The sequence below is a fragment of the Macaca mulatta genome, chromosome 7 (genome assembly GCF_049350105.2).
Source record: "Macaca mulatta isolate MMU2019108-1 chromosome 7, T2T-MMU8v2.0, whole genome shotgun sequence".
NCBI classification, from domain to species: domain Eukaryota; kingdom Metazoa; phylum Chordata; class Mammalia; order Primates; family Cercopithecidae; genus Macaca; species Macaca mulatta.
In genome coordinates, this window is record NC_133412.1 from 163815905 (window position 1) to 163842469 (window position 26565).

A 26565-nucleotide genomic window follows, 5' to 3' on the forward strand; every position below is an offset into this window, starting at 1 on the left:
GTCTGCGCCCGGACATTACTGCGCCTGGACACGCCTGCACCCGGACATTACTGCACCTGGACACGTCTGCTCCCGGACATTACTGCGCCTGGACACGTCTGCTCCCGGACATTACTGCGCCTGCACACGCCTGCACCCGGACATTACTGAGCCTGCACACGCCTGCGCCTGGACATGCCTACACAGGGACATCACTGCCCTCAGGCAAGTGCCTGCTCCCTGAGCCTCTCAGCTGTCATTGCTCATGTGGACAGACAGCAAGCAGCCAGGAACACACATGTGGCCAGGGGAGACTCTGCAGGCTCCAGCAGGGCACTGTTCCACAGCAGTCCCTGTGAAAGGATAGTGACGCCCATGCCTCCCAAATGGGGTACAGAGTCTGACAAGGAAGAGTGTGCTCGGGGACAACAGGGCTGAGTGTATGAACTCAGGGCTGGTGGTGACTGCCTCCACCAAGGGCCCTCAAGCACAGGCTCTCCCCCAGCCTGTTCCCATGTTCAGCCCGGAGCGAGCACTGCAGATCAGCCTGGGGACCTGGCTGGGCCCAGCACACTGAGTGACAGCCCCACTTACAGCCTAACTGGGCCTCCATGTGGTCCGGCTTGTAATACACTGACATCCCGCTGTGCTGGAAGGTTCCATTAATCAGCCTGACCAAGCCTCGTGGTCTCATGTCAAATCACATGGCTGCATCATCCAATCCTGCCTCAAAGTCATTTCCCGCACTCATGGTAAGCAAAGGCTGTGCCAAGACCAAGCCAGCAAACACTCAAAGCCCTGCACCAAGGCAGGAGCCCTGGCTGGAGAGAAACAACTACTTCTGATGACCTCTGCTCAAAATCCATGTAAGGGAAACCACTTGGGGCTCTGGGGGCCTCTTGTCTGGAAGATGGGATCAGGACACCTGACTGGTCTGCTTACAGATGTTGCTCTCCTCTCTCCTGCCCCCCCTGCTGCCCACCACCTGCCCCACACCTGGTCAGTGCAGGCCACTGAGCTGCCTCAGGCATGGGGCCTCCCCTTGAGGAGCTTCCAGTCAAAGGCAGATCTGCAAGCAAAGACTTCCCTGGTGGTTCACCCAAGGCTTCAAGAGAGGAAAGTCAGGGGCTGAGGACCCCTCTATGGGGTGGTGGTGGTCAAGAAAGGCTTCTCAGAGGAGGAGACACTTGAGCCAGGCTGCCCTCCAGGCTGGGGACCCACTCTCACCCTGGCCATGGGAAGGGACCATCTCTCCCGCACAGGGAGGCCTAGTTCAGGGCCCTCCGAGACCCACCAGAAGCAACGCTTTCTATCTCCGCCTGGGAACAAATCACCGCAGGGGCCTCCACCAGTGCACTCTCCCACCCTTTCCCACCTCAAAAACCCGGGCCCTGGCTCCGCAGAAACAGGTAGCAAGTCACACTCAAAAGTGAAGCATCGTGCTCGCGGCCGACCACGCGCCGAGATATATTCTCATTTCGGCTCCTTCATCCAGTGAAAGTCAGTCACGCTGGTGCAGAAAGGGAAGCTCCACGGGGCCAGGAGATGACTCACTCACTGTCAAACAGACACAAAGGAGCTCCCAGCCCAGGCGCGACCTGGATTACAGAGAATGACAGCGACCCTCAGAGCTGATATTTGCGGAGTGCGAGGCACCCTGCTAACTCATGTAACCCACACGGCAACGCCACCGGGCACTGTTATTACCCCCATTTCACTGTCGAGAAAAATGGAAGCACAGAGAGATGAAGGGACTTATCTCAGGGTACGCAGTTAGTAAGCGACACAGCTGGGACTGGAATCCAGGCAGCTGGCGCCAGCACCGTGCTCCTGATCTTTACACTGTCCTGTCACCGAAGCTCTGGACTCCTAAGGGACCACACCAACATATGATCTCACGACTTTCTTGTTCTGCTTCTGCTCCTAACTTACAAGTGACCTGGGGCAGGTCACCAAGAGCAGGGTCCCCATTAGTAAACAAGAAAGTCCCTTCTCACTGTGTACTAGGAGAGCACACACAGCAGACACGGCATATGAGGCTTCAAAGTTCTTTGTAGAGAAAAGTTATCCTTATGCCAAGTATCAATAATTGTTGAAAGAGCTTCACACAGCTACCAAAGAGGCTAAAACTCTCAAGAAGCTATCAAGAAGTGTGTGTCACTGGACAGAAGACAGAGCAAAGATTGAAGACGAAGTGTCCAGTAGGAGGCATCCAGTAGGAGGCACTACTTTGTCCTCGGCACTGAGTTGGAACTGCAGTAATAGCGAGTAAATGGAACAGAGAAATGAGGGCCTGTGCACTTTTCAGGTCCTCTCAACAAGCATGGGAAGGCGGGGCACTACATACTTCATACGCCTTGCTCTAGAGGAAAATAAAGTTATTCTCCTCAATTTGGAAAGCATTTTTTAATTATGAAAGAAAACAAGATACAATGAACAGATGAAAGGGCCTTCTCACTAGACTCATGAAGTTTTGTTTCCTGCCAGTGATTCTTTCTAGGTATGGAAAGAAAACTGATACTTCGGATGAAAGAGATCCACCTCTAAAGATGGCCATTTGAAAGGGGAAGGGTATTTCAAGTCTATTTCATCAGTTTAATTGTGCCTGGGCCTTATCCAGAGGAACAGAAGGGATCAAAAGATGTCTCTTGAAGACGTTTCTCCAAGGGAAAACTGCAGATGTGCTGACGCGTGAGCCTGTCCGGCCTGTCTGGATCCTGGGTGGCCCTCACTAGGCTGATGGATAAACTGCACAGACACACAGGCACTGAGCGCCAGTCTCCGGAGGAGCCCTGGGAAGTTCATCACCTTCATGCTGAATCTCTCCTCCCGCAGGGGCACAAACTGGAAAACATGGTGCTAACTAAGATAAGAAAATAGGAGACAGCAATTTTCCCCAAATCTCAATGAACAGATGGACAATTTAAAATATGGGAGAGAGAGAAAAACACCAGTGTTTTATAATTCAGCAGTGCCAGGCAAGCCGAAGCTCACCTCTTTCCCTCTCTGCCATGTCTTCCAGCTCATCACGCGCAATGGAAGAGATGTTTCCACACAGTAAACAAGCATGTAAGCCGGAAGACAGTTTAAAGAAAGTTCCGACTTCAGGTCCCTCTTTGAACTTCAGAAGAGCCGCCTTCTCAGAGTGGTGTCGTTAGTCAGCAGTGCCATTAGTCAGCCTTTGGAGCTGTTAAAACAACTGAACATGTAGTCATAATCCATAAGACATATCCACTGCACCTCACATCGTGGGGCCGTCTCCCAAACCTACCATCAATCTGCTGTGCCTTCGGGTATTTCATAAGAAAATGCAGTTTTCAAACAGCTCAGCCAATCTCTGCAAGTCTTCTGCTACTAATGTAGTCCCTTGAAATAGAACGGCAGCACCACTCCTCAAGTTTTTATATTTGATGTTATTCCAGATTTCTGATGTTTCAGAAAACAGAAGATCATAGAGGAACTCCTCAAAGACAGCCTGTATATGAAACCTTTAGCCCGCAACCATCTTGATTGAACTGAGAGGTTTTCTTGTCTCACAATCCGTCCACAGAAGACAAATGAGCACTTTTGGGCCCACCATGCCCGGAACAAAAAGCCTGTTCTATTATTAGATTGACCCCTTATGGTAACCTGAAAAATGTGTTTTTCCGCCAAGCAGCACTCCTGATCCAAGCTCCCTGCCAAATGCTTCCCACATTCCACTCCACTCCAACCCACCACCCCTAGGACCCCTCCAGATGAGGCACATGGCCCCCAGCACACTCTTTGGGCCAACTGCCTCGGCCCAGCCCCTAGCCACTGCCCGTCTCTCCTCCCCATCACTTTCACCTTCTGCTTGGTGGGCTTCACAGTGGTCTTTTATCACTATTTCCTTGGGGAGGGGGTGGGGCGAGGGGGGGGTGCGTGAAACACAGCGCCTCTGCTATCTTCTCACAGAGGGCTGATGGCTTTCTGTACCTTTCCAGGCCCTCAGCCTTGTCTTGGAAACTTCATTTAAGGGGATGGCCCCTTCCTGCTTTTAATCTAGATTTCATCACTTCTCAGCATCGGCTGTGAAATATCATGGCCTCTGTCCTAGGCCTGGGGAACGCTCAGTCTGCAGGTGGATGCAGCAGTTCTCCCCCTTCCCCCTGCGGGGTGGGGGCTCCATCTCACTGCTGTCCCCTGATGCCCTTTCCATGGTTCTCAGTGCACACTCCCTCTCTGGCTCACGGTCCCTCTCCGGCTCACGGTCCCTCTCCGGCTCACGGTCCCTCTCCTGCTCACGGTCCCTCTCCGGCTCACGGTCCCTCTCCGGCTCACGGTCCCTCTCTGGCTCACGGTTCCTCTCTGGCTCATAGGCCTCTCCAAAGCTGCCTCACCCCACTTCACTCCACTTGCTGTCCACTCCACCAAGCCCTGGCTGACCCCCGCCATCTGCTTCTGCTTCACACCTTTTCTCAACCTGTCAAAGGGACTGGAGGCGGACCCGAGCCTCCTGCTAATATTCTCCAGCACGCATTTGTTCCCCAGCAACACTTCCCATCCCGGTCTTATCAGCTCCCCTCCACACAACCTCCTTGGCTCCCTTCCATGTTCTTCTCTCTCCTAAAAGCCCTTGTTCCCTTCTTACTTTCCAATCTCACACTTGCCCTTGAAAGCTTAGGCTGACATTATCAGAGGGCAACCAGATGTCCCTGTTTGCACAGCCTGTCCCTGTCCTGGTGATTTTGTCCTTGGCCTGGGAATGACCGTCCAGGGATGCTGGTTCTCTGCTCCTCAGTCCACCATGAGCCACGCTTCTCTCCTCTCCCCACCCCAGAACATGGAATAACTGCTTTGGAAAAAGTTGCTCTATGCTTCGTTAATTCATTTTGCATACTGGGAGCTAAAGGCTTTTTAACATAGCACACGAATAAATGTAAATTTATACACTATGCAAAAATAATATAAAAATATGCCTTTAGATTTTCTGGAAAAAGTCTGGTCAGTCTATGAATTCCTCCCCTTGTCAACAACATTACTTGGTAACTCCTTATCCCTCTAGCATGCTGCTTCCTTAATACCTGCCCATCCTCAGCAATCTCTGCCTCCCTTGTCCTGTGCTAACTCATTATTGCTGATAAACACATGATTTCTCTGCTCCCTTCTCACTACACATGAATTTAAACACAAACATGAAGGCTAAGTTATTAGAAGATCGTACGATTCCTCTGGGGTTGAATTTACATTTCTCTTGTCAAGTCTGTCCTCCGATTTACCGTTCATGAATACTAAAGTCACTCTTGCTTTTTAACAATACTAACAGGCTTGCATTTCTGCTTAAGCCGGAGCCCTCCTGCCAGCTAGTGATCTGGCATCTGCTGCCACTTACAACTCCTGGCATAACTGTCCTCTGCCGTCACAGCAGCCACCTGACCACCACCTGTGACACAGACGAGGCTTCCTTCTTAACAGCCCTCACTGACTACTTGTCCGCCAGCTCCTTGCCTTCCTCTCTGAGCATCAGGGCTGCTGCAAGCACACTTTCCATCCTCTCCCATGACCCACGACCTGCCTCACGCTTGGCTCCTTCCCTTGGAGCCTCCGTGTTTGGCTCTTTGATGCTCCCTAGGGCTCTGTTCTTTAAACTCCTTCTAGTCTTGACCTTCTGACCCTGGCCTCCCTGGCCGCCCCCCTTGCCACTCTCCCTGCGTGCCAGGCAACTGTCAACGCTCAGCTCTGTTTCCGCTGCCCTCTGCCACACAGGTCAGGGGCCCTGCCTCCTCCCTGGGGCTTGACCTGGTAAGACAGCCTCTCCTCTCCCCGCTGGCACCTTCCTCTTAACTCAGGGACTTGCAAACCAATCCACCTTCCGTGAGGGCAGAGACAGAGCCTTTTGTGACTTAGCAAGAGATGTCAGTTCTTGGGTTTTAATCTGTCTCTATGATGTATTGGTGCGAATATTATCCCCATTTATATAGCTGAGGAAAATGAGGCACCGAGAGGGTGAATAACCTGTCCAAGGCCCCACAGCGAATAAGAGCCAGAGCTGTGATTCTAACCCAGGCCAGCCTGGCTCTGGGACCTCCTCCTGGGCCTCTAGAGTATACACGAAGGCCCCTTCCTCCCTTCCTCTATCCAAGGCCACAGAAACACAGCTTTCCTGTGCAGCTTGTAGGGAAGAGGACAGAGAGGGAGTGTGACATCTCAGGGCTGAAGAGCCTATGGGGTCCAGGGGCTGCCCCTCCACAGGCACAAGAGGGTCCTGCGGCACCAGTGGGAGGGGGACGCGCCCTTGGCTGCATGGGGCTCCCCCTGGCTGTGGGCTGGGCTCTTGGGGGCAGGCTGGGGAGAACACAGGCTGGGTGCATCATTTAGAAAATCACCAAGAAGGCGTGTTCGAACTACCTTCGGGAGCCACACTGAGCAGTCACTGGGCAAAGTTTCTGACTGCAAGACAAATCTGTAGTCCCGCTCTTCTCAACCTGCCTCCAATCCGGATGGCTTTTCACTGTCTCAGGATCCACTGAGAGAGCTTTTAAGAGTTTATTATGATGACCCCTCTCTACTGGCAAGACCTCCAAAGCAGCTCATGTCTCTGAGCCTCGTAAGGCGCAGCCATTGCTGATGGACCCCGCAGGCGGGGCTCACCACGGCCCTGGTCTCGCTCACCAGCTCCCTCGTGCCAGGTCAACTGCTCGCTCCTTTCAGAAAGGAAAGCGCCTGGCATGTGTCAGGCATCTCAGGTGTCTTGAAAAGCTCCAAAGGTGAAACAGAAAACTCTCCTGGTGCGATTTTCCTATTTGATCTTTTGTCTCATGTGTTCCCCTTGGGGATGAACGAGAAATACTTTCCTGAATGATTCATAGGCCCTGAGGTGGAAACATGTAGCCTCTTTTTAATAAAAAGGCTGGGATGTGGCGGGGATTGTACCTCTTCTGGATGCTGTCAGCAAAAGCACAGAGACCTGACAAGCTCTTTACAAATTCCTCTTCTAATAGCGAGACAGAAATGAAAAGCCACGTCATATTTTTAATCAAACAGACTAACATTTGGATAATATGTAAAATTATGTATAAATCTGTATGGGGCTACAGAAAACTCACAAAGAGAAGCTGGAAAAAATTAAGTAGCTGTAATTATGGTAGGGTTTGATTTCTTTTTAAAACTGAAAATGACTGTCTTCAGTTTCCTATTTCATGAGCACCTACTAGGTGCCAGGAACTCTGCTAGGATTATTATGTAAATCAGTTCATTCTTTCTCAACATCCCACTGGGGTAGGAGGCCAATCCACCGAAACACACCAAGGCGCCTAAAGGTTACATGACAAGTCCGAGCTTCCCCAGGAGTCAGGACCAGGGCTTAGTTCGAGTGCACATGTAACTCATAAGTAGACACTCTTTCCACGGGGCCTAATTCCCAGTGCGTCAGCATTCTTCTGCTGGAAACCAGCAGTTAGTGCCCAGCCCCTTCTACATTTTGCAACATTACTATGAGAAATGGCAAGATAATGAAGGCTTTGGGATGCTTTGGGGAACATTTTACTTATTAGTTACAAAACCACATCCTATTAGTCTTGGACAGACACAGCCTGTCTAGTCAAATGCCTTCATTTTGCAGAAAGGACACTGAGGTGCTGAGAGCTTAGGGGCCTTTCCTGAGGTTAAAGAGCAAGCAGCTGATGTTGCCGGGACCAGAACTGTGTCCTCAGACTCCCTGTCTCTTTCCATATCACACTCTTCTATATCACACACCACCACCTGGTTATGGGTGCTAAGCCTCCACGGGTACAGACACAAAGGGCCCTGAGCTTTATAATAAAAGGCTCTTCTTTCCTGCAGTTCATGACATCAGCGATGTCTACTGCTAGAAATGAAACAACAGTTCAGAACTAAAGCCCAGCATGCAGGCCCAGAGAAGGCGGCACAGCTTTTCACAAGCTCCTCAGACCTTGGTAACTTGTGAGTTTCAATTCAGACCCTCACAGGAAGATGACAGAGGACTGGTGAGGCAGCTGCACTAACATACGTTCATAACAGACAGAACCGCCTGAGCGAGCAGTCTCCCCTCCTAACTGAAACCGACACGGCCAGGTGGCTGGCTCCAGGGTCTCTCAAGAATGATCCATGGCAAGGGGTGGGGGCAGCAGGGCAACCCCAGGCTTCTGGCCCAGGCTATAGATGAAGGATGTGTGCTCGTGGTGTGCCGCCACACCCCCGCACAGCGTGGACACTGGGGTGGCTCATCTGCCTCCCACCTCTCAGGGCAACACGGCCAAACACTCCCGCTGGTAGGATGCTCCCTCCCAGCCAACGGCCTCAGAGACATGCTGGAGTCTCAGGCTCCCTTAAGGGAAGAGAGCCTCTCAGTTTGTAAAGTGTTCTGATCCTTGTCCTGAAGTCTCCCCGGGATGTGGAAATCCCCAAAGGTGGCTACTGCAAGCAGCGCAGAGGCTGAGATAGCAGCCGCAAAGCCCCATGGCCACAAGAATATCTTTATCAAATCCAGAGCCACAGGGTGGCTTAGACCGCTGGCCAGGAGACCACAGCACCTAACAGGACATCCGATATGGCTGCTGAGGCTATGCACAGCCAACTCTGGGGGCGCCATTTGCACAAACTATGGTAGAAACAGTGCTCCCTGGCTTCAGGCCATGTGACAGCCTGGCAAGCTAACTGCATGGGGCCTTTGGAAGCAGAAGAGGGTGTGAGGGTCATGTACTACCTGCTGCTTCCAAGGGCTGTCCCCCTGCCAGAGTGGGGGCCGCAGCCGGGCCCGCGGACTCACCAGTCGCTGCATGCTCTTCACGTGGGTGGGGCTGATGGCTAAGGCCTCTTCATACCACCGCCGCGCCTCGTCCATGCTGCCGCGGAGCTCGGCAATCTGGCCGCGCATGTAGAGGACGTTGTGGGACATTGGGAAGAGGTTGGCAGCTTCTTGGGTACAGGCTGTGGCTTCTGCAGGCTTCCCGATGCCGATGTAGACTTCAGCTGTGAGGAGAGAGCAACGGCACACGCTTTCCTGGTGCCCCTCTGAGGCCCTGCGAGCGGCCACCACTCTGATGTTCATGTTTCCCGCACAGGAGTCTGGAGGGGCCCGGAGCCGGCGGATCCCTGCTCCGAGTGGAAACGGCTGCCGCCGACAGCCCCTCCTGCCCACTCCTACACAGGGACTGGAGTCACTTGTGTTGCAGGCCTTGCAGGGCAGGCATAGGTCACCACCAGGCAGGGGGCAGTGAGGCCTGCCTGGTCCCTGCCCCAACCTCTGAGGACACCCACCCTCAGGGCCCACACGGGGCTCCTCAGTGTCTGGACAGAGCCTGGCCTGGTGCTACCCTTGGCTTTGATCCCCATAGACAAAGGGCCAGAATGCACATGGGGACAAGCAGGCCAGAGGCACACAGACCCTCAGAGGGCAACAGCTCTGCCCTCTGACCCACTCTCCTGATGCCAAGAAGTATGATGGGGCTGTGGGCTGCGGCTATCATGTTCACAGCGTGATGCAAGATGGCTGCCCCGCCAGACCTGGCCCCTGAGCTCATCTCTGACCAGGGAAAGTTGGTGCACCCTGTAAAACTCTTATCTGTGTCACAATGACAAAGCCCTTTGACAAGCCAAGCTATCGCTTTTAAAGCAAGCAGGAAAATGACCCTCCCACTGACCCCAGGCCTCAACTCTCTCACCTCTACATGGAGCCAAACCCCTCTGCAGCCCTGGCCTCCCTGAAGAGCCCTTTTGAGTGTTTCCAAGGGCGGCCTCCCTGCCTCCCAGGTGCACACCTGTCGAATATCCAGGGGGAATGCGTCACCTGGCCCCAGGGCCTCTTCTCCTGAGGTCTTGCCAATGGAGGCACCACCATCTTTCTAGTCAGCTGGGCCGGAGGCTTCAGGGACATCTGAATCGCCCCCACCCCTCTCCAGGGCCAGCAGGGCCACATGGTCAAGTTTGCAGCCCAGAGCCTCACGCAGGGGCCACCTGCTCACGGACCCCTTCTCCCACCTGCAGGCCAGACCCTTCCTTAGCACTCTTGCCTTGACCACTGGCATACTCTGAAGTAAAAGAGGTTTGCACCCCTATCTCCCAGTTATGTGTATGTTTGTATGAATTAATATATTACATGTCATATAATCCACAACAGCACACAAAATAGAAATGTTAAAAGAACAAAAATTAAAAAGAAAGTTTAGGCAGGGTGTGGTGGTTCGTGCCTATAATCCTAGCACTTTGGGAGGTCAAGGTGGGCAGATAGCTTGAGGTCAGGAGTTCAAAACCAGCCTGGCCAACATGGTGAAACCCCGTCTCTACCAAAAATACAAAAAATTAGCCAGGCGTGGTGTTGCGCACCTGTAATCCCAACTACTAGGGAGGCTGAGGCAGGAGAATCACTTGAACCTGGGAGGTGGAGGTTGCAGTGAGCCAAGATCACACCACTGCACTCCAGCCTGGGTGACAGAGCAAGGCTCCGTCTCAAAAAACAAAACAAAACAACAACAACAAAATAAAGTAGAAAGAAAGTTTTACTATTTTCTTTGTGCACCTTACCACATCATCTCCTGGAGCCCACTTTGGAAACAGACTCAATTATGCGGAGACTCCCCTCCCTGCCTCCCGCCCTGGCCATGAGCCTGGCATCCACAGCTGCTGCCAGCTTAACCCTGAGGCCACCCTCTGGGGCGGCAGCCACCTGCTCCAAAGCCCTTCTGCCTTGGGGCTTATGGCTTCTACCCCCGCCCATTAGGCAGCCAGGCCGAGGCCCTGTACTCTGATTTTCCATCTGTGTGCACCCACTGGAACGTGGGCTATAAGCGACATGAGGGCAGGGATGGTGTCTGTGCTGCCCACTGCTGTGTCCCCAGGGACTAGAACAGTGCCTGGCACATAGTCAGAGCTCACTGAATCGCTGAATGGATGAATGGTGGATGAATGGTAACTAACAATAATAGCAGCCAACATTCATTAAACATGTGCTTTGTACCTGGAGGCCTTCTCAGTTCTCATTTTATCTGCATGGTGATCCAGTAGGTACTATTATTCTATCCCCATTGTCCAGATGAGGAAACTGAGGTGCAGAAAGTATAAATACCCTGCCCGAGTTCTCAGGGCAAACTGGAGGCAGAGCTGGGATTAGAACCCCAGTCACCTGGCTGAGAACCTGTGCTTGCAGCCCCCACAGAGAACAGCATCTCCTCTGGCCCAGGGTGACATCCGACTCCTTTGCAGGCCTTGGGAGCCGGGCGCAGTGCCCTTATCTGCTTCCTACCGCCTCCCCAAACCCCCAGGCTCTGGCCTTGCTAGTGCTGCTTCTGCACACACAGTGGGTGTCCCCATCTCCTGTCGATTCTGTGGCTTTTGCCTGTAAAGCCGTCACTCCAGCCTCCTTCAGGGCCCAGATGGATCCCGCCATCCCAGGGAGCTCTCTGGCCACCCGCCTCAGCTGAAAGGAAAGCCCAGCCTCGGCAGCTCCTGATAGCCGGGTCCCTGTAAGTACTTTTGTGAGGTCTCGGGTATGCCTGGGATAGTACACTCCCAGGGCAGGCGCTGGGGCAGATCCACCTTTCCGGCTCCCAGCTTCAGGCCTAGGGGCGGGGAAATGGCTGGTGTATATCTCATGGCTGTGGTTAGTGGCAATGCCACTGCCCTTTGACCTCAATCAGCCTGGCCGGTCCCTCCCTCGAACACCTCACTTCCCTGGTGATGATATTTGCACCAATGACTGACTCCCCAGGCCTTCTCTCCCCAAGGGAAGGCCCTGGAAAAAGCGGGCCTCGCCTGGCCCAGATGCACACAGTACCTTCTGTCTGTCCTTGCGCCTGCCAGTCCCTCCTCACCAGAGATGACGGGGCCCAGGGGCTTGTGGAGGGGCATACTGGGTGACTCCTGCAGACACAGAAACTCGGGCAATGCCAGCACCATGCACTGAGCCCTGAAGGTGAGCGCCCAGCCACACCTGCCTCCCGATCTCAGGAGACTCAACTCAGAAGGTACCTCCTGAACTTCTGTACACACAGGGGACTCTACAGGGACAAAGAAGACATTTCTCTGTCCTTTAGTTTGGACCAGGCAAAATCTCTCCCTTCTGGGAGACAAACACCCTCCTAATGACACTGTCGGGGTATCTGATGCCTTTCAGGAACACAATTCCCTCGACGCCCTCACCAAAGACTTGAAGATGTGCCCACTGCAGTTTTGGGTTCTCGAGTTTTGGCAGCAACACGGGGGAGCAGGACAGAGCATCGCTCTCATTGCACGCCTGGCTCCTGCCTCGCTGACAAGCTGGGAGTGGCTTCACTTCCAAGATCCCAGTCCTGGAGATGCTGTGGGCTGGTGAGGCCGCCCAGCCTCTCCCACTTAGAGCATTATGAACAAAGGCCGACATGGGAGAGCAGGGATGAATGTGTCCAGAACAAGAATCAACGTAGGGAAAGCGGTAAATGCCAATAAGACTGTGTGCATGTCATTCTGCTCTCCAGGGGTCCTCCGTGAGACCAAATGTGATTCCAAGCATCTCACTGGTCACTGAGCCTGCATAAGCCTCAGGTCTGATGCAGACAGGTCAGTGATGTGATGGGGAAATGGGAGACGCAGACGGAACCAAGTCAGGATCAAGACAGTAAGGGAAAGAATCCAGGCCCCATTGCACTTTTCAGTGCTGTGGAAGTTGCTGGAGGAAACCTATGGCTCTGATAAGGCCTGTGACCCTGACAGATGTGGCAGGAAAATGCACAGCCTAGGGTTGCTCCCAAATCCCTCCGTTTTCAGCTCAAAAGCAAGGACTGAAGCCACAATGTCCTGCAGCGATTTTCAAACCATTTTCACCAGTGGAGGCTGTTTCTTCCAAAGAGACCTTACCCCAGGATACAAAAGACTCCTAAGAGTGGGCAGTGTGGCTACCTCTTGTTTGCCCCCGTCTCTGCCTCCGAGGCACCACTGGGAACACTAGGGTTTCCAATTTGTAAGCCACAGTGTCATGAGAACATGGAGGACTTGGTTCCTGGCCCTGGGCCTCGTGTGTGGCCTTGGGCAAGTCGGTCACCTTCTCTGGGCCTGTCCACCTTTCAGGTGGCGGGCCTGCACCTGGCCCACAGCTCTCCCAGGGCAGTGGCAGGCATCAGACAACACAAGAGTGGCAGGGGTCAAGACAAGGCCGTGCCAAGAGATCAACCCTAGGCTGAGCATTTTCTGTCAGGAGCACAGGCCTTATACCAGTACTATGGGTTTCCTACAGCAACTTCCATTCACCAGGAAGCCTGGAGCCCAAAGCGAGTCACGAATGGTGAGGGTAACTCTTAGTCAAGCCTAAGCCCTCTTGGAGACCGCAGGGTGAGCAAGCTGAGGTGCAAAGACATAACTGGACTCATTCGAGCCTTGCAGCAGCTCTATTTCGGGCAATAGGCATTCCGTCTCTAAGAGGAAATTACACTTAGGCTTCAGGGATGAAGCTTTAGTGGTGGGGTTTCAGACACCAACCAGGTAGTCTGAGATGGAGTTGGACAGGAAAAGGAAGGGATTACTAAGGTTTCCCACCACCCCTGAGATCACCCCAGGATGTAGCCTTCTTGCCTAGGCATGTGGCTGGGCCTCTAGCATAGAACGAGGCCACAAGTATTGACTATGAACCTGCACTACTTGACAAACCTTCTTTCCTGGGAGTCCATAGCCCAAACAAGGACCACATTTTCCAGCCAGCCTCCCCAGTAGCAGAGCTTGGGATCTGATCTCCATCTGCCTCCCTCCTCTTCATTGGTTTGGAACTCAGGAAGAAAAGAATATCATTTATACTTTCCCAAAGCCCCCCACACAGAAACTGTATGGCTTTCTCACTAAACTACAGACAACTCCTAGCCACACTCATCTCTGTATCCCTCAGCAGAGGATCGAGAGGCCGGTCCCCTAGAACACAACTTAGTAGGTGCTTAAGAAAAGTCTGCAGATTAATGAATGCTGGGTGTGGTCAGAGCAGGGCAGCCATTTCTGTGGCACAGGTCAATGAAGACAGGTGAAGGCCAGGGAAGCAACAGCAAATGAAATCTCCCTGTTCCTTTCACCAAGGAGTAAATTCAATTTAAAAAAAAGTAAAGGGCCTTGTGAGCTTATTAAGAGATACAAGAACTGGTACCAAAGGAACAGAAGCACAGCAAAGCAGGCTCTGGGAGCTCAGTGCCATCAGCTGCCAACGAGAACTCAATGCCATCAGCTGCAACAAGAAAGCAAGAAAATGCTCTTCAGCGCAAGGTCGGCACTCCAGCTGCAGGGCAGGGTCTGGAAGGTCACTCTCTGAAGAGGTTCCAGGGACAGACATTCTGTCCTGGCTGCTGGTGGCTGACTGCCTCTCACCAAAGGGGCGTGGATACTTCCTACCTCATTTTGAGAGCTCCACGAGCTCTGAATGTCCTCTTAGGAACCCCTTGGTTGGTCCCTGCTATTGGGTTACTATGAAAAATGCTGTGGATAAAATCTCCCCACCGTGTACAAAGCTTATTTGGCATGAACAGAGCCCAAATGCTTTTGCTTGGCATTCAAAATTAGGGCCCTGCCGCCTTTCCAACCTCCTCTTTTGCCCCAAATGCCTTTCAGCTTCCCTCTGCCCAGGACCCCCCAGAAACCCAGGGCAAGCACTTTTCACCCTCCCATTCTTCCTCCACCCTGTGTGTGCTCTGGGACAACCCTCAGCCCCATCTGCCCTGTCACAGTGAGCCACAAGTGTGCCGGCCCTCCTGGAGGGCTGGGTCAAGCCTGTTCCTTCCTCGCACCCTAACTCTGCCTTGCGCACAGAGGGATTCCCGGAACAGTTTGCTGAACCAGACTCGAGATGTGATCCGAAAAGGGCCGAGCTACACTGTGAAGGTTTCTTTCTCAGCGTGAAGTGGTGTTCCTGGCTGGGGGACCTGGTGCTAGATGCACCCAGAAGCTCACGCAGGTCTAGTTTCCTCATTCATTCATTCATCCATCAAATGCTTGTCAAGCCCCTGCTTCATGTCAGCTGCAAGGGGCTTGCCCTGGGCTTGGCTGTGCAGGGTGTGCACAGACACTGGGCTGAGAGGGCTGACAACCAGCCTGGGCCCCACTGCAGGCCATGCGTGCCTGGACAGGGCTGCACCAACCCCAAGGAATGCAAGGAAGCCCTTTCCTTCTCACAAAGGCGCCTTCCACTGGCCAAGGCTGCTCCCTCTGGGGGCTTAGTCTACTCAGAAGGGACATCTTTTGGAAACGCACACAAAGGAGCAGTTCAATGCCCCGAGATCTTCTACCTCACCTGCGCCTGGCAGAGAAATGTGACGGAGAGGACCCACGGCGGTAGGTACCTCCCAACCTCGCAGCTCAAGCCAGCAGGCTCCCTGACCCCTCCAAACCATGTCCTTTACCCCGACCCTGCCCCCCTAAAGAGAGATGCTGTGGAGGGCCGAGGGGTGCCCACTGATCGCAGGGTGTCTGCTAGCACAGAGGATGCTCCTGGAGCCCACCTTCTTCTTCACATAAAAATCAGCACAAGGGCCAAGCAGAAAGGGATCCTGTGTCCTGATGGGTCTCCTGTCACCCTTCCAAGCCCTCAAGGCCTAGAGAGGCCTTCAGCTTTGTCAGCTCTCACTGGACTTAGCCTTGATTCTTTCTTTGTCTGAGGAGGGTTAGCAAGTGAAAGGAGGAAGTGATTTTGTCTCCAGGTGCCGTCCTGCCATGGGCTTCTCTGGGCCAGGCCCCATGCTGGGACCTGAAACCCTGAAATTGAGCAGAGCCCAGGCTGTGGCCTCACTAAGGGCCCAGCCGAATGTCTTTGCCAGGATGGGGCTGTGCAACTGCCATTAGTTTCTGAGTCTGCGTCCGGCTATGTCAGTTTGTCGAGAGAGATCCCCTCTTCAGGGGCCCCGTGGCAAAGCAGGATGAGCTCCTCCTCCCCAAGCTGCAGCAGTGACAGGCACTAGCCCTTCCCGGCCTCAGCCCCGCTGTTCTGACTCCTGACCCTTCCCCTCGGCTGCCTTGACAAATCATTCAGAGAGAAGTCAAAAGCCAGCCAAGTGGACCCCAAGCCTCTTCTGGCCACCAAACCAACAACTCGTCTGTGTCCTCTGTTCCATCCACTCTGCGTCTCTTCTGCCGTTGTCGCTGAGAGCCAACCCCTCTGCCTGTGGTCTGGACCCCACCACACTCTTGCTGGAGGCATTCATTTCACCTCCACACATCCTCTCTTCTGGATGCCGAGAGCCTCATTTTTACCTGATCATCCCTGTTGGCAATCAACGTGCTCCAATAGGCTTCAGCCTCTTGTCCCCACGCAGCTCCGCACACCCAATCAACGTGCTCCAATGGGCTTCGGCCTCTTCAGTCCCCACGCAGCTCCGCACACCCAATCAACGTGCTCCAATGGGCTTCGGCCTCTGCAGTCCCCACGCAGCTCTGCACACCCAATCAACGTGCTCCAATGGGCTTCAGCCTCTTGTCCCCACGCAGTTCCGCACACCCAATCAACGTGCTCCAATGGGCTTCGGCCTCTTCAGTCCCCACGCAGCTCCGCACACCCAATCAACATGCTCCAATGGGCTTCGGCCTCTTCAGTCCCTACGCAGCTCCGCACACCCAATCAACGTGCTCCAATGGGCTTTGGCCTCTGCAGTCCCCACGCAGCTCCGCACACCCAATCAACGTGCTCCAATGGGCTTCGGCCTCTTCAGTCCCCACGCAGCTCCGCACACCCAATCAACGTGCTCCAATGGGCTTCGGCCTCTGCAGTCCCCACGCAGCTCCGCACACCCAATCAACGTGCTCCAATGGGCTTCGGCCTCTGCAGTCCCCACGCAGCTCCGCACACCCAATCAACGTGCTCCAATGGGCTTCGGCCTCTTCAGTCCCCACGCAGCTCCGCACACCCAATCAACGTGCTCCAATGGGCTTCGGCCTCTTCAGTCCCCACGCAGCTCCGCACACCCAATCAATGTGCTCCAACGGGCTTCGCCCCCTTCAAGCCGCAGGCTCCCCGTCACATCCCTCATTGCTGCTCCAGAGGGATTCTTCTTGGAAGAACTGTGCACCTTCTGTGCCTCAACTTCCTCACTTGCCATTTGCTCTGCAACGCACACCAGATGGCATCCATCTCCACCACGCCACTATATCCCGTCTCGTCATCATCACCAACACTCCCATACATCAGGTCCAGCAAATGCTTTTGTCTCTACCACACCCAACCTCTCAGCGGCCTGCCCACTGGCCACATCCTCCTTAAAAATCGTTATTTTAGTAGTTGCTAGTGTTTCTATGTTATGTGGTGGTCCTAACTCTCTTCATTTAACAGAGGACACTGAGGCTCAGCGGGAGTGGGAATAGCTTGCCCAGGTATCACAGCTAGTGTGCAGCAGGGCCAGCGTTGTAACTGGTGAGTCAGACTCAGGTTCTCGCCTTCCCTGCATGGGCTCCTTCCTGCCCCGCTGGCTGCCGCCATGCCGTCTGCGCTGCTTTCCTCCTGCCTTGCCGACCACTCCCCTTCAGTTGCTGTGGCTCTCCTTCTGCTCCTCAAGCTTTTTATCTTTTTTTGAGACACAGTTCCACTCTTGTTGTCCAGGCTGGAGTGCAGTGGTGTGATCTCGGCTCACTGCGGCCTCCACCTCCTAGGTTCAAGTGATTCTCCTGCCTCAGCCTCCCAAGTAGCTGGGATTACAGGTGCCCGTCACCACACCCGGCTACTTTTGTACTTTTAGTAGAGATGGGGTTTCACCATGTTGGCCAAGCTGGTCTTGAACTCCTGACCTCAGATGATTGACCTGCCTCAGCCTCCCAAAGTACTGGGATTACAGGCATGAGCCACTGCACCTGGCTGCTCCCCAACCTTTAAATGTGGAGGGGCTCAGTCTCAGTCTGGCCCTTTCACTTCTCCATCTACATTCTCTTCTTAGGCCGTCTTAGCACCTATATTAGGCCTTTAAAGGGGGCTTTAAATCCCAATTCTTAAAGGTATGATTCCAGCCCAGATCTGAAATGTAGACTGGAACATCTGGCCGCCTGTCTGGCATCCTAACTTCCTTGTCCTCAGGCACCTGACGCTTCCAAGCTCAAGTGGGACTCTGAAGTCTCTGCCTCCCTGACCCCAACTCATCAGTTCTTCCCCAGGCTTCCTCCCTGCAGCAAATGGTGTCACCAGTCATCCACAGCCTCAAGCCCCACACTCAGGTTTCCTTCCGTATTCCTCCTTTTCCTCCACCCCTCAACATCCAACCTACAAGTCCCATCAGTTCTGCCTCAGAAGGCATCTCAGGGTCCCCTTCTCTTCATCTCCATTGAGAACGTAGACCAAGCTGCTCTCCTCCACCACCTGGACCAATGCTCCCAGTTTCCTGCTCTGCTGGCGTCCACTTTGACTGCCTTCCGTCCCATTCTCCACATTTAGCTGGAGTGATGTTTTTTTCCGGAGAGGGATCTTGCTATGTTGCCCAGGCCGGACTCAGGCAATCCTCCCACCTCAGCCTTCTGAGCAGTGCCCAGCTTGGAGTGATCTTTTGAAAGTGGTCCTTTCATGCTCCTGCTTCAAGTCTTTCTGTAGCTTTCCCATGCTTTTAGGATTAAGTAAAAGATCTTACTATGGCTACCACGGGTGCTGGCATGACCTGAGTCTGGGCCCTTCTCCTGGCTCCCCTTGGCTGCTTTACTGCTTACTCCTCAGCGTTCATGCCCCAGGGACCAGCATTCCTCTAACACTCAGAGCTCAGGCTGCCCCTAGGGCTTCCCATGTGCTGTTCTATGCCTCCATCGTCCCTGACCTGGTGCTAGTCACTCCTGAGGTCACTGCCCAAGTGTGTGCAGGCCCCCTCTGGCTCCCCTGGTTCGGGGAGCCCTTGTGTTATGAGGGGTCACAGGGGCCTACAGTGCTCCCCTCAGCACTCAGCACAGGGAGTTAAGTGCTTCTGTCATTGTTCTGTTTCACATCTGCAAATGCCATGAAGGCCAGGAGCTGTGTCTGTCTTCATAACCATAGGACTCCAGTGCCTTGCTCTACTGTGGCACGTGGAGATGCTAGACGATACTGTGTTGACAACTGAGTGCCTACTGTGGGTTGGAGCTGGGGTTCTGGGGCCACACTGGTTGGATTTAGATTCTGGCTTTCTAACTCATTAGCCATTTAACCTTAGGCAAGTGACCTGATAGCTGTGTCTCAGTTTCTTCACCTATGGAATGGGGTGAATATGGGTATTTATACCTCATAAGGTTATTATGAGGGCTGAACAAAGTAAGACATATTAAAGTCCTTGGAATAGCATCTGACACATCCACAGTGTGTGGTAAACGTTAGCAGGACAGGCTTGACGCTCAGGGACGTCGTGTTCCCTCTCACAGGCTCTCCCTGTACAGTGACTGCACACACCACCTGTCTGGGAGCTGTCTTCATCTCGTCACGAACGGGGCAAAGCTACGGGATTACCCCTTGGCCCTGCTGATGCAACCTCTGGTGCCTGGGAGGAGTCTGGGCAAAGGGGCCAGGCCAGGCCAGGCCAGGGCCAAGGAATTTGTGAGAGTATTACAGCCTTAAATTTCCAGCAGAAATCAGAAAATCTGATCTTGCACATCTAAGAATAGCCACTGGTTTCAACCATGAGAGGTGCCAAAGTGAAAGCTATAATTATTAGTAAGTAACAAGCAGAAATTAACCACCTACCGCAAAGTCATTTTTAGCTGCCATCCTAAGGTGGAAATTGAAAAATGGGCACCAAGAAGTTGTTTGGTTTGGAAAAGACCCTGGCTCAGTGCTGAAGGGCTGTGGACATGCGAGTTTCCAATGCCAGCAGTAAGGTGTGCACTCAAGGAAGATGAGGAACGGCTCCCAAGGAACCATGTCTCCCACATCCCATGCTCTAGTGGGACTCTCCTGACTTCTGCACAGCGAGACTGCAAAGGTGCTCACTTCTTTCCAGCCTGGGTTCCCACACCGCAAAAATGGAGAAAATAACCTTCCTCTGACCTTCTTTACAGGATAGTATATAGACAAATGGCACTGGACGATACCTCGAACTTTTAGGAGAAGAAACCATAAACATGGGTAGGTTTCTTTCCAAATATCATGGGAGGCACAGATGCCGTAAGAAAAAATTGATAAATTTATTTTAAAAAGTGGCAAAAAAGACAAAAACTAAAAAAAAAAAAAAAAACCCAAAAAACCCAAACAACCCTTGGAAGAAGATGTTTACAGCACCTATTTCAGAGACAAGGCAGATTTCTTTGACACACAATAAATGCTTAGAAATAAAAAGGAAAAGCTCAGTATCTTAGAAGATAAATGGTCAAAAGCTATGGACAGAAAATTGAAATACCATTTTCTACTTGTCAGATTGGCAAAGATCAAGGATTCTGAGAATTCATTCTGTTGGCAAGGGTGGGAGAAAGTGGACATGAGCACATTGTTGACTGGAATGTAAACTGGTACAATTCTGCGGAAGGCAATGGACAAAACTTATCAAAATTAAAGAGTACACTCCCTTTCACGCATCAGTTCCACTGTTTAGAGTTTATCTTGCAGATTAAAAAAAAATACACAGTCGGCCCTCAGTATCCATGGGGAGTTGGTTCTAGGACCTCCCTCGAATACCAGAATCCATGATGTTCGAGTCCCTGATATGAAATAGTGCAGCATTTGCATATAACCTATGCACATCCTCCTGTGTATTTTAAATCATCTCTAGATTACTTAAAATACCCAATACAATGTAAATGTTATTTAAATAGTGCTTATACTGTATTGTTTAGGGAATAATGACGAGAAGACAAAGTTTGTACGTGTTCAGTACAGACACATTTTTTTCAAATATTTTTAATCCAAGGTTGGTTAAATCCATGGATGCAGAACCCGAGAATGTAAAGGGTAGACTGCATATAGGGATACTTATTGAAGCATTATCCGTAATGGCAAAATACTAGAGATACTTAGCTCTCAGAGCGGGGGAGCTCAAACCACATAAGGTAAAACCCGACAGTGCAGTGGAAGCTGTTTTCTTGTAAATTTACCTCTTAAAAGGCTATGTGAATGTATGATATGATTCTACATCTTGACTCAAGCAGTTCTACATATGGACTCTTTGAAAGAGTCAGTCTGGCACAAATTGCCATAATAATCTAAATGTTATCAGCTGAATTTAAGATTCAAATCTAAATGTTAACCAGTAGAGTATTGGTCAAATGACGGTCTAACCATACAGTCGACTTATACTCTGTAGCCGTGACAAAGTATAAGTCACCTTACAGGTGCTGATGTGCACTGACCTACCAGGTAGCACATTCAGAGGGCGGTGGGGGACAAAGTACAGCGTGTGAGATTTCTGGAAGATGCACAGAAGTGGTGACAGTGGTTGCCTGTGGCGGGGGTGACTGAGGCTCACGGATAAGAGGGAGCCTTTACACTTTGTGGCTGTTCAATTGTTTGCCATGGACCTATGGAAGCGAGCACCAATCACACAGAAAGTGGGGACCTGCTGTGGGCAAGCATCCCTCATCTCCTGGACCTGTCCCCTTACAGAGCAGCTGGTGGCACAGGTATCCTATTCACTATCTCCTTGCCTTGCACAATGACAGACAAGTGGCCTAGGGACTCTCTGCTATGATAGATTTCTCTGCTGGAAATCCAAGGTCATCTCCAAGTGACCTTTCCTGCAAGCCTCAAATCTGGGTCCACCTCCACCATGGGTTCCCATCACGAGCTCCCAGTGTACTCAGTTCACCAGAAAAAAACCACCAGGAGAGAACAGGCCCACAAATGCCACCCAGACACCATGGCTTTGGGTATCAGACCTTGATCTAACTAATTTCTTCTAAAGCTTACAAAACTTATGGGTTCTGGCAGTATTGTGGGAGCTGATGATGGACACAGGAAATAGAGGTTACCTTGTTTTCATGAACTGCCAAAAAATTGAGTCCCATTTATTTTGTCTCTCAGAGCAGTGAGGCTCAAATCACATAAGGTAAAACCTGGCAGTGCACTGGAAACTATCTGTCTTCTCAATTTTCCTCTTGAAGGACTATGTGAATATACGATACGATTCCAAACCTTGACTCAAGCAAAGTCATTGCTTTGAAATAGTCAATATGGCACAAATTCCAAAAAGATCATAATTGACTGCATTCATTCGTCCTACACATAATGCTCACCGTATGCATACAGCACAGTTTGCTCAGGCCCTACAGGGTCTACAGTCACTTTCCATAGTTCAATTCCACCACCTTCTAGAATAGTAAAGCCACACCCATTCGCTAGGAAGGAGAACTTGACTCTGTCCTATGGGCCACGCAATGAGAAATGGATCTTGTGTGATTATATTAAAATTCAAGGACAGCTCCAAGAAGGCTGGGCGTGGTGCCTCACACCTGTAATCCCAGCACTTTGGGAGGCTGAGGCAGGCAGATCACTCAAGGTCAGGAGTTCAAGAGCAGCCTGGCCAACATGGTAAAGCCCCATCTCTTCTAAAAATACAAAAATCAGCAGAGCATGGTGGCAGGTGCCTGTAATCCCAGCTATTTGGGAGGCTGAGACAGAAGAATCACTTGAACCCGGCAGCAGAGGTTGCAGTAAGCCAAGATTGCGCCATTGCACTCCAGCCTGGGCAAAAGAGTGAGACTCCATCCCCACCAAAAAATAAAATAAAAGGATAGCTCCAAGCTGAATCTTAGCCATCAAGTTCTTCAATATTCTAATAATCAGCTACAAAATTTCCTCCCCAACAGTCATGGCAGGCCACGCAAAGTGGGGCAAAGTCTCTGGATAACTGAGTCGGCGGCAGCAAGACACCAGGCGGAGCTCTGCTGGAATATGTTGACTCTCAGGTCAGTACGTTTTCCAAGAAACAAGCAAGAGAAGCACCGCCTTTGAGGTCAGGGGAGGTAGTTCCACCCTGGAGGAATGGCCTTCAGCCCTTCTGGTGTTTTAGACCTCGGCACTTCAGAAACCCAACTTTGAAACCAATTTGAAAGGCAACTCTGCCCCTACACCAGTCCCACAAGTTCAGGTTTACCTGGCCTGGACACTAAACCATACTCCTTCCCTTTCTGTTCTCTGTAGTCGTTGTTCACAGGGGTGACTGACTAGGACAGGCATCAGACTTCTCTGCCAGGGACTGGGCTTTTGCATAAGGGAGCTGTGGAGGAGGCGTTACTGCTACTCGTTGGCCCTCAGAGCCAGAATGTCTGGGCCTCTCTGAGCAAGAGGCCGAATGCCGCGGGTGTCTGCAGCAGAGGAGAATAACTGTGAATTCAGGAATCACCCCTCTTCTGTACTTCTGCTTAGAATATAAATTGTTAATTTATGGTAGTCGTTATGGCACAATTGAAGATGCCAACACAGAAAAGGCTGGCTGAGCTGGGCTCTGTGGCATGCCAAGGCCAGGTAAATCCAAACACGTTTTCAATGCGAAGGCCTGCCAGTGGTATCAAACAGGGTGGAATATCACACGATTAGCCTTGGCAAAAAAGGAGTCAACAGAAGGACAATTGGTGGATAATAAGCACCCTTCTCAGCCAAATGTGGGCTTTCACCATGCACTGTAAGAGTCAAGCCTGAGAAGGCCCAGGTAGGGCTGTACGGATGAAGTGATGAAACCTAAGGAGTGGAATTACCTTTTATGTTGAAACATAAATATGTAAGTAAAAACAGCCATTATTTCTTGGAAGCGCAGTGCAGTGGGATTCTCATTATTAAAATGCCTGCACAGGCCAGGTGCAGTGGCTCACGCCTGTAATCCCAACACTTTGGGAGGCCGAGGTGGGTGGATCACCCGAGGTCGGGAGTTTGAGAACAGCCTGGCCAAGATGGTGAAGCCCCATCTCTACTAAAAACACAAAAATTAGCTGGATGTGGTGGTGGGCGCCTGTAATTCCAGCTACTTGGGAGGCTGAGGCAGGAGAATTGCTTGAACCCAGGAGGCGGAGGTGGCAGTGAGCTGAGATTGCACCACTGCACTCCAGCCTGGGTGACAGAGCAAGACTCCGTCTCAAAAAAAAAAAAAAAAAAAAGCCTGGACACTGCATTTATTTTTGGGCTTTTTAGTGGTGCAGAAGCATCGCTGAGCCAGCAAAATGCCCTGGGTACTGGGGAAAGGGCACTCATGGCCCCCTTCTGGGCCAGTCTCCAGGTCAGAGGCTGCTGCTGTCTCTCTATGAAATTACGGAGAGAGCCATCAGAGAGGGGCAGAGGCGCACAGGAACATGGCGGCACCAAACACACGGCCCCTTCCCTGGCTTTATAAAGACATCTGTGTCCTTACCACCACCTGGCCCTCTCGCAGGGACCCCAAGAATTCACTGCCAAGATGTGCCAGGCATTGCACTCACCAACCCCGGGAGATGGGTGTTATTCCTAAGCCCATTACACAGAATTGGAAACTGAGGCTGAGTTAAATACTTTAACTCAAATCTATCCAGTTGGTACAGGTATGACTCCAAGTCACTCACAAAGACAGTCCCTGTAGCACAAACCCGGTACCCCACATGGCAAACTCCCCAAGAATCCTTAGAGTCAAATCCAGAAAACTTTCTTAGATGTCTGCTCTGTGCCAGGGCACCGAGGCAGGGGAGAGGGATCAGGGCATACAGAGTCACTCGTGGATCCTGCAGAGAAGCAGTAACATTTCGGTGCATGACTGAAGCTTTGAGCTTTCCTGATGAGGGGTGTGGGCTAAACAGGCAAGCGCCCAGGCTTTGGCACAGCAGCAGGTTGTGGGTAGGGGGCGGAGTGGTACCTGCATGGAGCCAGATCTGTGCCAGCGTCATCCAGGGGTGTAGCGGGCCCTGCTTAGGGGCGCTGCTCTGCAGAGACGAAGCCACTTCCGACAGTGCCTGCTCCACTCTTGAGGCTGCTACTGATGTGGCATGGACGGAGCCTGTGAGAGGTTTTTGAGAAGACTCTATCAGGAGCGAAAGAACAGACCCAACCAATCAACCCCTTCCCACACAGACAAGTGTGGAACACACACACCCCTTCCCCCAGGATGTTTCTAAGATTTACTGTCCACAAAGAAATGTGGGCAATCATGGCCTGAGGCCTTAGTTTCCATCCTTAGGCTTTAGCTAATCTTTTTGTCAACAAACAGAGCACATGCCCCCTCCAGGAGCTCAGCCTAGCAGCGTGAGTGCTGGGAGATGGGGGGCCAGATACATAGCTGTGACGATACTAGTGTTTAAAAATCACATAAATGAAGCGCTACAAAGGTACATTACAAAGCGCCCCTGTAAGGGCCTAAACCTAGAAACTGAATCAGGGTCAGGGGAGGAATACACTTGCCTCCTGGGGTAGCATTTGGAGTACATGTACTGGCCATTCTCAAGACAAACCCAGCAACTTGCCAGCCTTGGAGAGGTGGGCTACACCCTCAGTTTAGGACCATATTCTAAGGCATGACTTAAAAACTGCAGAAAAAAGCACACTTTTGCCCTGTGTATAAGCAGATGTCTATCCTTAAGGCTAGACTAGCAGGGGATGGGATGGGATGGGTTTGTAGCAAAGACTCCTGGGGCTCAGAATATGCACCTGCCTGATTACTCCGTAAAACCTGCTGCCCTGAAAGGCTAAGGACACGGGTCGACTGAGCATGTTCACTAGTCAAGGGATAGGTGTAGTTCACAAGTCAAAATGCAAAACTCATTTCTCTTCACGTTGACCTCTTGGAGGTACTGATGATCAGAGACCACCTCCTTAAACAGAGGCTTGCTTCCCACCTCTTTCTAACATTCACTCTTGGAGATGTGGTTTTAGAATCGATAGCAGGATTCTCAGTCGTTTCAAATTTGAGACTGTTAATATTTCTATTCACCTGCATCATTCTTAATTTGTACTTCATCAGAAAGCTTAGTATGGAGATAAACATTCCAACACTGAGAATGGTAACTACCAAATCATCATAAAGTTTAAAATAGTAATAATCTATAAAGATAAATGCTGACTACAAAATAAATGGAGTTATATTCTTCATAATACAAAATTGTGAGCATAAAAATAATTTCAGTTGCGCTTTGGAACGCACCCATCATCTATAAATTTAAAGAGTATTATTCACAGCAACAGATGCGCCATCCATGTTATGTTTTGATTGCTCCAGTATAACGGTAACATGGATGCCTCTAAATGCACCTGAATCCTTTGGTGGGGCCTTGGTGGATGGAAATCAGAGTGGGCCAACAGTGCCCACAAGGATGACCAAGAGGAGAGCAGCCTCTGGAAAGGTATAGCAAGTCCTGCTGCACAATACGGAATTCAGAGGCTGAGTTAAAAGAGTCCAATTGTCCAGGCACGGTGGCTCATGCCTGTACTCCCAGCACTTTGAGAGGCCAAGGTGGGTGGATCACCTGAGGTTTGGAGTTCGAGACCAGCCTGACCAACATGGAGAAATCCTGTCTCTATTAAAACACAAAAATTAGCCAGCTGTGGTAGCACATGCTTGTAATCTCAGCTACTCGGGAGGCTGAGGCAGGAGAATCGCTTGAACCTGGGAGGCGGAGCTTGCAGTGAGCCGAGATCGTGCCATTGCACTCCAGCCTGGGTGACAGAGCAAGACTCTGTCTCAAAAAAAAAAAAAAAAAAAAAAAAAAAAAGGTCTAATTGATGGCATATGAAGGGAGAACCTAGGAAGTGTGGCTAAGAATCTATCCTTGTTTAGACAAAGTATGTCTAAC

General features: G+C 51.5%; 1 protein-coding gene across 4 annotated transcripts in view; it reads right to left on the reverse strand.

Moving 5' to 3' along the window:
* The window catches only part of TTC7B (tetratricopeptide repeat domain 7B), a 276351-nt gene that overhangs the window by 31774 nt on the left and 218012 nt on the right, over positions 1 to 26565 (reverse strand). For all 4 annotated transcript variants that reach the window (XM_015144366.3, XM_028851745.2, XM_028851741.2 and 1 more), the window contains 2 exons: positions 24636 to 24776; positions 8729 to 8931 (listed from right to left, as the gene is read on the reverse strand). In XM_015144366.3, coding sequence (XP_014999852.2) covers positions 8729 to 8931; positions 24636 to 24776 — 344 coding nt within the window. The remainder of the gene's footprint in view (positions 1 to 8728; positions 8932 to 24635; positions 24777 to 26565) is intronic.